At 63.6% G+C, this 13,714-nt stretch overlaps 1 protein-coding gene across 2 annotated transcripts in view; it reads left to right on the top strand.

The window, feature by feature from the left end:
• RXRG (retinoid X receptor gamma) overlaps positions 1–9,935 on the top strand; it is a 30,789-nt gene extending 20,854 nt beyond the window's left edge. For both annotated transcript variants that reach the window (XM_084865182.1, XM_084865183.1), the window contains 6 exons: positions 2,446–2,606; positions 2,712–2,841; positions 3,698–3,830; positions 4,753–4,844; positions 5,874–5,979; positions 9,664–9,935. In XM_084865182.1, the coding sequence (XP_084721308.1) occupies positions 2,446–2,606; positions 2,712–2,841; positions 3,698–3,830; positions 4,753–4,844; positions 5,874–5,979; positions 9,664–9,811 (770 nt within the window). In that variant the 3' untranslated portion in view covers positions 9,812–9,935. The remainder of the gene's footprint in view (positions 1–2,445; positions 2,607–2,711; positions 2,842–3,697; positions 3,831–4,752; positions 4,845–5,873; positions 5,980–9,663) is intronic.
• The last annotated feature ends 3,779 nt before the right edge of the window (positions 9,936–13,714 follow it).

Here is a 13,714-nt window from a genome sequence, read left to right on the forward strand (position 1 = left end):
GGGTGGGGGGCAGGGCCCGGGGAGGGGGTGGAGGGCAGGGCCCGGGGAGGGGGTGGGGGGGCAGGGCCCGGGGAGGGGGTGGGGGGGCAGGGCCCAGGAGAGGGTGGGGGGCAGGGCCCGGGGAGAGGGCGGGAGGGCGGCTGCAGTGCCCGCAGTCAGATGGGCGTCCCTGCCCGAGGGAACCTGTTCCCACAGGAGGGGGGACAGCTTCCCGCTCCCACCCCCTGTTCCTTGGTGCTCAGACGATGCTCACTCCGGACCTTCCAGGGCAGAGAGCAATCTGAGGCCCGGTGAGAGGGCCCTGGCGCCTGCCCTGCAGGGACGGGGACAGCCTGGGTGGGGCCCCATCTCCCCCCATCCTGCGCCTCCCTCTGGGGAAGCCGGTGGGTCCACGGGCTGCTGACACGCTGGCGGCTGCAGGTCCCCGCGGTGGGCGTACGTCTTTGGGGTCATGGCCTCAGCAGTCACAGGCCGAGCGCCTCCCTCAGGAAGGCCGTGGGCAGCGCTGTTGAGCCGGGACGTCTCCAGGGCAGGCGGCCGGCCGCACTGCTGCAGGGAGGAAAAGCCCCGGAGCGCGTTCTGTTCACGTGAGGTCACTGAGCAGCACGGACGCACGGAACAGCCTCTGGTTCCCCAGCAGGCTGTGTGCGTGGTGTCCGTGTGCGAGGCTGCCTCTCGGACCCGGTGCGGTCCGTCCGGTGCCTCAGCCCGGGGGTCTGCCTGAGGGAAGGGCGCCCCAACCCCCACGGCCGAGGAAGGGAGAGGGCCTGAGCCCCTGTGAGAGGCCGCCGGAGGACCGAGCTCGGAGCCGGCGTGTCCGCTGGGGAGTCTGAGCCGGGCCAGTGTGAGCCGGCGAGGGGAGCGTGTCCCAGGCCCGCCGGTTCCCAGCGGAGGGCAGGGGTGAGGCCCCTCCCCTCCAGACCTCCCCCCAGTGGCCTCAGGCTGGGGAGGGAGGCAGGAGCAGGGGGGTTCTCTGTCGCTGCCCCTGCCCTGCAATGACCCCAGCACCCCACCGGCCAGAGGGCGGAGTCTGTGGCCGCTCACCCCCAGGGCGGGGAGACCAGTCTCAGGTTGACGTGCGAAGTGCATCCGCCTGAACTAAAGCGGCCATTACAACTTCTTCCACCTCCCAGCGCACATTAACCAATTACTCAGATTCTGTGGGACACCAAAAATCGAACCATTTCTTTGGCTAACCAGACCGAAAAAAGGTGTAATTTGATTCATTCACACTGGACAGCTTCTTCCGTTTGATGGTTGGCAGTCTGTGGTAAGGTAGGACATGGGTCCAGTTAAGGTCGCCCAGCACCCCTGGCTGTGCCCTGAGGTGGGTAGCAGCTCAGAATGTCTGCCCAGCAGCAGGACAGCGTGCTCTGTGGCCAGGGTCACGCCATTCACGGAGAATGGGGGCAGACCGTCCCCGAGGCCCAGGCCCCTTCCTGTGAGGCCTGCAGGGGATTTTCCTTAAAAGCCTATCGAGGCCCCTTCACCTGCTTTCCCGGATTTAACCTTGAAAAATTAACACAAGACACGATCTCCTGTAGCCAGCAGATGCAGCTGATCTGAGTGCGTGTGACAGCTCTGTGTGTGGCAGGCTGTGAGGACGGCGGGGCAGGAGGGAGGGGAGGAGGCAGAGCTGGAGGAGGAAGGACCGATCAGGAGGCGGGACCGGACCGGGCAGAAGCCCGGGGGGTTCAGAGCGGCAGGAAGAGGAAATACCCACCTGTGAACTTTCTGTAATCCTCTCACTGGATCCTCACCGGACGATCTCAGTCAAGGACCACAGCTCCCCCTTCCCATCGGGGAGACGGAGGCTGGGCAGGCGGAGGGCTGTGTCTGGTGTCGCTTAGCCAGAAAGTGGAGCTGTTTTCAAAAGGAGGGCATTGACCCCAGCACTCTGCGTTCCCTCTTCTCTCTCCTGCTCGCTCCTCTCCTCTCCCTGCCCCTGCTTTCTCCTCCCTCCTTGGTTCCTGGCTCCCCCTTCCCACCTGGCCCCACCCCACCACTGAGGACCGTTTTCCCGGGGCTGCTGGTGGGACCCCCAGGGGCTGAGGGTGCGAGACCCTCCGCCCTCCTCCTTTAGACCAGGGGCCTGTGCAGGACAGGTCAGAGGTGCCGCCCGGCTCCATCCACTCCTCAGCCAGTGGCTGCCAGCCCCTCAGAGGGGAGCTTGGGGCGTGGACAGAGGCAGGAGGGAGGGAAGCGAGAGGCCGGAGGGACTGTGGGCACAGGAGAGAGGCTCGAGAAGAGAGGGCAGATGGGAGGTGGTCAGAACTTCAGACTGTGGAGGACGTGGGCTCCAGGCCCGCGCAGCCGCACCGGTGTGAGCAGGTAGCCCCTGTCAGCACCAAGGCACCCCATTCAGCACCGAGGTGACGCCCACCTACACAGGAGGCGTAGGCAGGCTCTCCTGGCACGGGTGCCATCGCGGGTCCCGTGTGCCAGCCGTGCAGGAGGAGAGGCAGAGGAGCCGGGAGCGGGCGGAGAGCGAGGCGGAGTGCGCGGGCGGCGCCCAGGAAGGCATGCCGGTGGAGCGGATCCTGGAGGCGGAGCTGGCCGTGGAGCCCAAGACGGAGGCCTACGGGGACCTGAGCATGGAGAGCTCCGTAGGTGCCGGGCGCCGGCCACGCCCGGCCTGGGCGGAGGGGTGGTGAGGCGGAGGGAGGGCGCGCGGGGCCCCGACTCCGGCCCCAGAGCCTGTCCCGTTTCAGACCAACGACCCGGTCACCAACATCTGCCACGCGGCCGACAAGCAGCTGTTCACCCTGGTGGAGTGGGCCAAGCGCATCCCCCACTTCTCGGGCCTCACGCTGGAGGACCAGGTCATCCTGCTCCGCGCAGGTAGGGCCGGGCCTGCTGCGGGGCGGTGGCGGGGTCCACTGGGCGTTCCCGGGGACACTGACCCCCGAGCGGGGCGCCCCCTGAGGGCCGGTAGCGGGGGTGGCTCCTTCTCTGGGCGATCCGCAGGCTCTCAACGTGGGGGGACCTCCCAGACACTCCCACTCCCGGGGACAGTCCCTGCGGGCAGTCATTCACGTGACTCTTCCGCGTGAATGTCCCCGGCTTCCTAGTCCGGGCCCCAAGCGCCCTCCCTCCACCCCAGGCCGGCTCACTTCCGAAGACAGCTCAGCCTCCGGGTGGAGGCCGCCTGGAGCCACACTGAACTGGGGGTGCAGACATTCCCACCCTCAGGGCGGCGGGGTGCCACCAGCTTAGGCGCAGGCGTGGCCCAGGCGCCCGGCCCTTCCTATTTTGAGGTTCTTGGTGCCGCGCCCTCGGCGGCTTCCGTTTCTGGGGCACGGACAGCTGCCACCTGCCAGGCCTCCTCCTCGCCGAGCCGCAGGCGGGCGCCGTGAAGGCTGGCGGAGGCTGGGAGCCACGTCCTCGGGAGACACGGAGCCCCAGCTGACCTGAGCTCCAGCCGGCCAGCGCCCCCTTGTCCCCACAGACACCAGCCGCTCTGAGCCCCTCAGTGACAGTGGACACAGTGCTCTTCCTATCCCACGCTCAGTCCATATTTGCTGATGGACGAAGCAGAGCCCTGACCTCAAGCTGGCCTTCCGGGCTGCACTGGGGAGGCTGTGGGGGAGCCATGAGCCAGGGAACCCCAGCATTTCACCTCGCGGACTGCCGTCCGGCTTTGTCTCCGGGGTTTCCGTGAATCAGACCGGCCCTCGCGGCCTCCTCTGGTCCGCAGGGTGGAACGAGCTTCTGATCGCCTCCTTCTCGCACCGCTCGGTCTCGGTGCAGGACGGCATCCTCCTGGCCACCGGGCTGCACGTGCACCGGAGCAGCGCCCACAGCGCCGGCGTGGGCTCCATCTTCGACAGGTGTGTCTTCTGCGCCGTCGGGTGTGTGCCTTCATCTGTGCACGTGTGTGTGTGCGTGCATGTGTGCACATGTGCTGTGGGCAGTGATGGGATGTGGGTGGACAGAGCCCAGAGCCACCCATGGCTAGAAGCAGAGCCCGGGACCAGTGAGAATGTGGGCTGGAGGCTGAGGGAGGAGGAAGAGAAAGGCTGAGACCGCGAGGCGGAGCGGTCTCGGGCAAACAGGGGGACCCGTGACCCCTGTGGAGTGAGAGTCTGGTGGTAGCATGACCTACTAACTTGGGGGTGGGGTGTTGACCTGCTTCTCCTCAGGGCGGGATGGGCAGGGCGCCAGGACCGGGCCCGAGGAGACAGGCCAGGATCTCAGGTCCGGTGGTGACGGCCTCCGTCTGGGATTCTGCACCCCACATGCTGCTGGGGGAGTCAGCGTGTGCTCAGGGGCGAGGGGAATGAGAGGTGAACGGCTCCGGTGAGAGGATGGAGGACAGGAGAGAGGAGGTCTCTGTCTGAGTGCAGGCCCCCCTCCGCCCCCGGCTCCATCACAGTCGGTCCGTGGCCATGTGAGGTCCACCTCTCCTGTGTCATCCCCACCACGTGTCCACGCAGACCAGCCTGGTCCTCTGTGGGCTCTGGCCCGTCCTGCCTGCAGGCTTCTCCGGTCACTGCGTGCTGTCCCCCTCTGCTCGGCCTGTGGCATTTCCACTGATTCCAACCCCCGGTGCCTCTCCAGCTGAGTCACCGCCCCTGTGTGCCTTGGACGTGGTTCTGGGCCGCCCTGGCTCTGCACCGCTGCGTGTTTCCATGTCTGAGATCAGGCCGCACCGTACTCCCCGGGCATCGTCCGCCTCGGGGCGGTGCAGGGGAGATGTCGCTCGTGCTCGCTGTCCTGGCCTCATGTCGCCTGTCGTGTTTCCTGGGACAGAGTCCTGACCGAGCTGGTCTCCAAAATGAAAGACATGCAGATGGACAAGTCGGAGCTGGGCTGCCTGCGCGCCATCGTGCTGTTCAACCCAGGTGAGGCGTGTGCGGCTCCGCCAGCGCCGCACGCCGGCCGGAGCTCACAGGCTGGGACAGGGGCCGGAGACTGTCCGGGGGCCCGGGGCCGGCTCCTCACGGCTCCGCCCAGCACAGCACGCCGGCCGGAGCTCACAGGGTGGGACAGGGGCCGGAGACTGTCCGGGGGCTCGGGGCCGGCTCCTCGCGGCCTCCGCTCCAGCGCTCCTTGGAAAGCCTGAGTGGGTGTGGGTGTTCGGGTGGTGGAGAGGAGATGGCAGTGGCCTTGGGTGGCAGCGGGGGAGGTGGGCAGAGTGGGCGGAGTCAGCACGGAATTTCAGGCAAAGCCCCAGGATCTGCCGATGGATTAGATGTGGATGTGCCGATGGGAGGAAGAGAGGGGTTAGATATGGTTCTCAGAGCTGTTGGCTTCGTTTCCCTGAGCAGGTGGGAAAGGGGAGTTCTCACTGGTGGAAGCGGGGCCATGGGGCGGGGGTGAGAACCTGGGGGAGAGGAAGGTTCAGAAAGCGCCTGAGAAGGGACACCAGGGAGACGGGGGGTGGGGTGGGGGGGTGGGGGGGTGGGGGTGGAGTGGGGGATGGGATGGGGGGGCGGCGCGCGGGAGCATAGATGGTGTCCTGGTGACCTGCAGGCAGGAAGAGGGGGTGTCAAGGGGAGAGGTGCAGCTTCCCAGCTGCCTGTGGTGGTGGAGAGGGTGGAATGGGCTCTGGGAACTGTAGTTGGTGCCCATTTCATTGGTGTGGGCCCCGGTCTCTGGCTTTGTACCATCTCATCATTGAGTCCATGCTTAGCACACAGTAGGCCCACACGTGAAGGGACTGTTTCTGGAATGGCCCAGATGAGAGAATACTCCTCCTGGGAGCCGGCTGTGGGCACCTAGGCCCTGCCGTCTGGGGTCAATGTTTCCCAGTTGCTCCCTCCCGTGGGCGTCTGGTGACTGCGGGTGGGGGGGTGGGAGGTGGGGGTGTGGGTGTGGGACCGCCTCTGCGGAGGGCATCACCGGAGCTTAAAATCAGTCGTCTGTTCCAGATGCCAAGGGTCTGTCCAACCCCTCTGAGGTGGAGACCCTCCGGGAGAAGGTCTACGCCACCCTCGAGGCCTACACCAAGCAGAAGTACCCGGACCAGCCAGGCAGGTGAGGCGCGGGAGGCTGGCCGCACAGGCAGGCAGTGACCGCAGGCATGGTGGAGAGTGTCCCAAATAGGACTTAACCCCCGGCCAGCTCTGGGACGCAGAGCCCAGGCCGTGCCCAGAGGTCTGTCTTTAAGCGCCGACGCACTAGCAGGTGCACGGATGTGTGGGTCTCATTGTCTCTGATTTCTAAGCGGGCACGGAGCTCAGGAAGGCAGGAGCTGCCCAAGGTCACAGAGTGGTGTGCAGGGAGGGTGTGTGTGTGTGTGTGTGTGTGTGGGGGGGGGGATGTGGCTGAACAGGAGCCCAGGCCTCCCTGGTGCCAAAGGGCTGGCATTGCCAGGGACCGCATTGCTCCTCCTGCCCGCAGTCCCTGCCGGAGACGCTCTGTAGCCAGCAGAGGTGACCTTGGTCGCGGGCTGCCCTGTGGCCTCCAGCGCGCTGGCCTGGGCCAGGGCTCCTCGTTGGAGAAGGACGCTGGCCAGGAGCGCTCAGACCAGCTGGCCGTCGCCCACGGTCTTCCCAGGCCACAGAGCTCTTCTCTCAGGCCTTCCCCCGAAGCACAGCTGAGTGAGAGCACCCCTCCTCCGCTGCTCAGGTCTCAAATCTCACAGGAAACTGAAGGCCAAGCTTTAAAAACTGCCCGAAGACATCCGTGTTGGTGTTAGCGCTACTGTTCTAGGCTCCCCGTTCTCCCCGGTGACTGGGTGAGGGCGGACTTCTGCGAAGCCCTTTCCTGCTCACACACCAGCTCCTGTCCACTGGCCGGAGGCCGGGCCTCTGTCTGTCGAAGGCTGGAACTGCCCCGAGTGGTGGCCCCAGCCAGGGGGTGTGGAAACGGGTGTGAGGGGGTGCCCAGGGCCGCAGACCTCCCAAATGCCACCACAGAGCAGACCCAGGCTCCACGCTGACTCGCGAACCAGTCCGCTGCTGTGAGAGGACTGTGCACACCCCACCGGGCCTGCTGCCAGCTTCCTGCTCCGTGCACCCGGAGCTGTTAGGTCGAGGACTGCACTAGGCGAATGGCGAGGGATCTCGAATTTACTCGATCATCCGCACACCAGGTGGCTGAGCCGGGATGGCTCCGGCCCCCGTGAGGGGAGTCAGCGGCTTTTAAAGGACTCGGTGGGATTTTTCTGGGCGGAGACTGCTTTGTGCCTGTCCGGAGGGGGGATAACGGTGTGGTGGCAGCAAAGGCAATGTCCACAGTGAAATGGCCTGAAAAGCCAGGGGAGGGTATTAACTCAAGTCTCCATCAAACCCAACAGAACCAGAGGTGGGCGCCTGAGGGCAGCCCCTCCCTCTGGAAAGACCCTCCCTGTGCTCACTTCCGTGGGTGAGAACTTGGTCACATGGCCACCCAGTGCCATAGCCATGGAGGGATGACAGAGGAGTAAGAGGCTAGTGGGAGGGAGGGCAGGGGGTTGGTGGACAGACAGGAGCGTCTCCTGCTGCAGGTGAGACTGAAGGGCACAAAACCAGGCTTGATGCCTCTGCCCTCAGCCTGTGGGGGATTCTGCTGAATGCAGCACTGAGGCAACCTTCCCGTTGTGAGCACACACTGTGGTGTTTGTGAGCACACACTGGTGTTTGTGAGCACACACTGTGGCGTTTGTGAGCACACACTGGCGTTTGCGAGCACACACTGTGGTGTTTGCGAGCACACACTGTGGCGTTTGCGAGCACACACTGTGGCGTTTGCGAGCACACACTGGCGTTTGCGAGCACGCACTGGCGTTTGTGAGCACGCACTGGCGTTTGTGAGCACGCACTGGCGTTTGTGAGCACACACTGTGGTGTTTGTGAGCACACACTGGCGTTTGTGAGCACACACTGGCGTTTGTGAGCACACACTGTGGCATTTGTGAGCACACACTGGTGTTTGTGAGCACACACTGTGGTGTTTGTGAGCACACACTGGCGTTTGTGAGCACACACTGGCGTTTGTGAGCACACACTGTGGTGTTTGTGAGCACACACTGGCGTTTGTGGGCACACACTGGCGTTTGTGAGCACACACTGTGGCGTTTGTGAGCACACACTGGCGTTTGTGAGCACACACTGGCGTTTGTGAGCACACACTGTGGGGTTTTGAGCACACACTGGCGTTTGTGAGCACACACTGGCGTTTGTGAGCACACATTGTGGCGTTTGTGAGCACACACTGGAGTTTGTGAGCACACATTGTGGCGTTTGTGAGCTCACACTGGCGTTTGTGAGCACACACTGGCGTTTGTGAGCACACACTGGCGTTTGTTAGCACACTGTGTGCAGTTGTTGGGAGAAGTGCACCTGCAGCCCATTCTCAGAATGGCTCTAGTCGTGTTCTTTATCTTAAACCAACCCACAACTACCCAAACCCCAGGATACCCAAACTTGCTTTTTCCTAATTACAAGAGCAGAGCAAGCTTTGGTAGGAAACAAGGAGAATATGTTAACACATGAAACAGGGAGTAACGTGGATGTGAGTTTGGGGTGTATTTCCTCCCATCTCCTGTGTAGACAAGGAGCGCTTACAGCCGGAAGCTACACAGCCTGGCGGGCTCTCCCTCGCACAGCCATTCCAGGCGTGTCATCAGGTGTCCAAACCACGTCACTGCTTCCCACGGCTCCATCGGACTTCAGGGGGTGTGTCCTGATGTCTTAGTCACTGCCCCGGCTTGGCATTCCGGCTGCTTCTATGACTGTCCCTTAAAAAATGCTGCAACCTGCCCGTTTTTCCCAGAGCGGCTGCCAGGGGCCTGCGCTTGGGCAGAGCTTGGGAGTTCAGGGAGAAGTTCAAGGGTGACCACCCTGAGGCTGAGCAGCTCCTTCAGGGCTGGCCCTGGGCTCAGCCTGGTGGGGAGGTGCAGAAAAGGGTGGAGGGCATCCGGGGTGGGGAGGCCTGGCTCTCAGTGGTGCAGTGCTGCCACCCTGTGGACACTTCAGAATACTGCCGCCGGCCGGGGCAGACTCTGGAGGCCGGACAGCAGGCAGACCCCAGGCTGTGACTTTGAGCCTTTTAGTTCCTGGTCCCCATCTCAGCTCCGACATCCAGGACAGACAGCAGAGAGCCACAGTACAGCACACTCAGCAGGTTCCAACTGTAGAGCTGGCATTCCCAGCCTAAAACAGCATTTCCAGAGTCAGTCTGGCTGTGCACTTTACAGAGAAGCCGTGTCCTTTGCCAAATTCTGTAAAAGCCTCTGGTGCAGCCGCCGGGCTCAGCCTCCCCTTCCCCCAGCTGCCCTTTGCCGCCTGCACGTGGCACCTTCCACATGCCCTCGGCTGTGTGACCACACGCTGGAAGGTTCGTGTCCGCCTGGGCACAGACTGAAGTTTTTCCATGCGAACAGTACCCGGCGCTGGTCTATTTTCCTTATGTTGACACATTTCCTTGTGGCATGAACACAGAAGCATGTGTTTTCAGGGTGCCGAGATTCCCGTTGTGACTCTTCCCATCAGAAGTGTCCCCTTTAAGAAGATACCTCCCTTCCAGCCCTCTCTGCTGCCCTCCCCTCCCACCCCTGGGGTTAGGTTCTCTGCTGCCTCATCCCTGCGGGAGCAAGGATCCAGTGGCCTGCCCCCTGGCCCTGCCCCTGGCCCCGCCCCTGTGGCTGCCATGGCTCCTGCCCCCTGGCCCTGCCCCCGGCCCTGCCCCTGGCCCTGCCCTGCAGCTGTGCAGGGTCTGACCCTCCGTCCCCCGCAGGTTCGCCAAGCTGCTGCTGCGCCTGCCCGCCCTGCGCTCCATCGGCCTCAAGTGCCTGGAGCACCTCTTCTTCTTCAAGCTCATCGGGGACACGCCCATCGACACCTTCCTCATGGAGATGCTGGAGACCCCGCTGCAGGTCACCTGACCCCCGGCCACCGCAGCCGGGCAGGCGTGTGGGGCCCGGTCCCGCCCTCGCGCCTGCACTTCCCACCCGCCCCTTCCCGCTCTGGAACGTGATGTTTATAATAAAGAACCTTTCTACACACGCCTTTGAGCTGGGGTTTGCATGCTGGAGTGCCGGGAACCAATCATTGTCTCACTAATAGAAAGAGGCTGGTCAACCTTGAGCCACACTCCCCATCTAATTGAGACAATGGTAACTGAGGCAGCTTCCCCATCTTGTAATCATGTAAATGCTTACTGATACGATACTCCGCTTATTACCTGCCTGAGGGCTATGGGTGTTTCCCAAAGCTGCTTTGGGAAAGGGTACTGGGTGTATCCCACAGCCTCAGTAAAAGGGAGAGCAAGGCCAGAGCCTGGTGGCAGTCTTCCCACAGAGGTGGACTCCTGCCGGGCCCCCCATTTGTCCCAAATTAACTCTTTTCCAGTCTCTCTCTTCATTTCAGTGTGCGGCCTCCTCCAGAAACCAGACCCTGAGTGGGCCCTGATCACGCGGGTCGTGTTAAGTTCCCACGCCTCAGGACAGCCTCTCTCTGAGGGCCGGGACCTTCCCGGATGTTCTTGGAAAGCTAACGTGGCCTCTGTGCACAGGAGCGGCTCCGTTACTTTTCACTTCCCGCGGAAAGCGGAGGGCTGAGCAGTCACATCGCACAGCTGACCTCCGTGCGGGAGCCAGCCTCCCAAAGAGGGAGCAATGCCCGGGTCCGCGTGGAGCGGCTGGCCCCGGGGCAGCCCCTGCAGAGACTGGGAGGAAACCCTGTGCTCCAGAGTCAGCTGGCTTTCTGTTTGTTTCTTCCTGCTGAGAATAGCCAGCAGACGGCCTTGTCCAGGGGGAATCGAGCATCAGGCCGAGCAGAGACGGCCTCTGGGCGGAGGCTTCTTGGGACGACTAGTGTCCACCCACTTCCGTTTCCACTGTCACCTCCCCCACGTCACCTGCTCTGAGAGGGGAGAGAGCACCTCCCAGCTCGCCCTCAGAGCCCTACTGTGTGCAGGCTGGGCTCCCAGAGGGCAGGGCTGTCTGTCTGATGTCACTGGGGCCTCCCCGCCCAGCATCCACAAGGCACCCCCCCACCCCAACGCCTGCGGGAGCCAGGGCTGGGCTGCAGTCACGGCTCCTCAGACACAGGCCCTCCGGCCTCCGTGGTGGGCAGGAGGCGGAGGCGGGCTGCCGCAGCCCGTTCACTCCCCAGGGGTCACCGACACTCACACAGCAATCACTTCCTGGCCTTGACCCTGGAGCTCATACCCTCCAGTGAGGCCACCACGGTCCCGGGTTTCGCTCTAGGGGACTTCCTCGCTCAGCCACTTCCACTATTTCCCTGCAGCGCTCTCCCCGGGGACAGGCTGCTCTGCCCGCCCCGCTCCCCAAGGTCTGGCAGCACCTGAGCTGTCGCCCCGGGCAGAGGGCGTGGGTGCTGCTACACGTCTGCAGTGCGTGTGGCCTCCCCCCCCTCCCCCCAGCGTCCCCGCACGCACAATACCGGGCTGGGCGTCTGCCGCACCGCCTCGCGAATGGGACGGAAAGGCAGGTGCTCCTCTCGTTTGGGGTCTGGCTAAAGCCCCGGGGAGCCCAGGGGGCCCTCGTGCCCCAGACAGGAGCCGCCCGACGCACCCATGCGGCACAAGGTACAGCACACGCGTGCATCCTGTCATCGTCCCTTCCTCACCTCCACCCACGGGAGGCGGAGGTGTGAGGAGAGAATTGCGAAGAATAAAGGAAGTCAGGCCAGAGCTGTGGCTTCACCCCCCCCCCCCCCAGGCCCAGGAGGGAGCCTCCAGGGCCTGGGGGGGGGGGGGCTCCGGCGGGAAGGGGAGGCTGGTGTCTCCTGGCTGGAGGCTTCTCAGAGCCCCCAGGGGAGTGGGGGCCTGTGGGCATAAGGCCGATGCTCCTCCAGACCCGGATCTCTGAAAACCGGCCACCATGGGGTGAGGTGGGCAGGGAGAGAGGGCGGCAGTGACTGTCCCCACACCCGCCTGGGTCAGGCCAGGACTGGCATTTCCTGAGGGGCAAGCTTAGAGCCTCTGAAGGCAGCGAGCCCAAGGGCATTTGCTGTGGGCCAGGGCAGGAGAGGCCGTGGTGGACTGCTGTGCGCAGACAGGGCCCAGCAGAGGCTGCTTCGCATCACACACGGGGTGAGGGCGGGCGTGTGGTGCCCGCAGTGGGTACCTGTGGTGCGCCCCTGCCCTCGGGGCCTGAACGGCTCACCTGGGCCCTGACCAGAGCCATCGGGGGGGACATGTGAGAGGCACCGCTGGGCACCCCCCTCTTCCCCGTGGAGGGAGGGCGGTCAGGCTCAAAGGGCTAGGAGGGGGGGGGGGGTAGAGAGAGAACTGCCGGGTCTCCGCCGGCAGTCCCCGGGCCCGCGGGCAGGCCTCAGCGTGAGGCTTTGCAGTCGCTGTGAGATGGGAGTTTGGATCAGACTGGACTTTTGAACTGGGGGTCCTGAGCTCCACCCAGGTCCGATCCAGGCAGGGGCCGGCTCGCCCAGGAGCCGCTGTCACCGGAAGGAAGAAGGACAGCAAAGCCTGTCGCAGCCTGGGAAGAGCCGCTGTCACCCTCCATGGAAAGTGACAGTGCACACGCACACACACACACACACACACACACACTACATACTCAAGCAAACACATGCACACACGCACACACGCACACACACACACACACACCACACACACACTACATACTCAAGCACACACACGCACACACGCACACATGCACACACACACCACACACTACACACACCACACACACACACCACACACTACACGCACCACACACACACACCACACACACCACACACCACACACACACACTACACACACCACACACACACACCACACACACACACACACACACACACACACACACACACACACGGCGAGCTCCGTCCACACTGCGGGCCAGGCCAGGAGGCTCCTCCATCCAGGCAGCTGCGGGTGTGGTGACCGCCCAGCCCCGGGGACCTGGGGCCAAGGTTGCTGGGTGTGGGCGCCCTCTGCCGCCAGCCGGGGCGGCGCAGGCACCTTCCGGGAGGCGGCCTCTGAGCTCACCACGAACAGGCAGCACAGCTCTGTAGCTTAGGAGAGCCCTGCATTAGCACCGGTTTGCACACCTGCTTTCACTGACGGAGGGAAGCCCGAGGCTCCGCTTAGAGAACAAGGCGCAAAGCGGGCGCAGCTCCGGCCTCTGGCCTCCCAGGCAGCGACACCAGTGCCCTGTGACTCCGCTCTGCAGCCGGGCATGGCTGCCCACGGGCCTGCGGCGTGCTGCCCAGCGGCCTGCTGTGGCACAGTTTGTCTGGTGCTTCTGGGGCTCTGAGCCCAGAAACGCTTCCCTGTGAGCTCCAGTGATGGCGCCTTCGCCCTGCCATTTGGGGTGACAAAGGCTTCCTGGGACCCCTCACCTTCGGAAATGAGGGAAACCAGTAGTTGGAAAAATGAGCCTAGCCCTGGCCAGTGTGGCTCAGTGGATAGAACGTCAGCCCACAGACTGAAGGGACCCCAGTTCGATTCCGGCAAGGGCACATGTCCGATGTGGGCTCATTCCCCAGTAAGGGAGTGCAGGAGTTAGCTGATCAATGATTCTCTCTGTCATTGATGTTCCTATCTCTCTCTCCCTATGCCTTCCTCTCTGAAATCAATAAAAATATATTTTAAAAAATGATCCATCAATGGACTCATAGGTCAAATAGGCCCCTGACAAGACTTTTGTGCCCAGGAGTGTTAGCTTCTGGGGAGAGGAGCTCAGAAGAGGAATCTCAAAAGGGAAGGATGGGGTCTGGTGGGGTCTGTGGGGGAAGATGGGGTCTGTGGGGGAGGGTGGAGGAGGGTGAGGTCTGTGGGGGAAGATGGGGTCTGTGGG

Source organism: Pipistrellus hanaki (genome assembly GCF_964339955.1).
Source record: "Pipistrellus hanaki genome assembly, chromosome: 18".
Taxonomy (NCBI): Eukaryota; Metazoa; Chordata; class Mammalia; order Chiroptera; family Vespertilionidae; genus Pipistrellus; species Pipistrellus hanaki.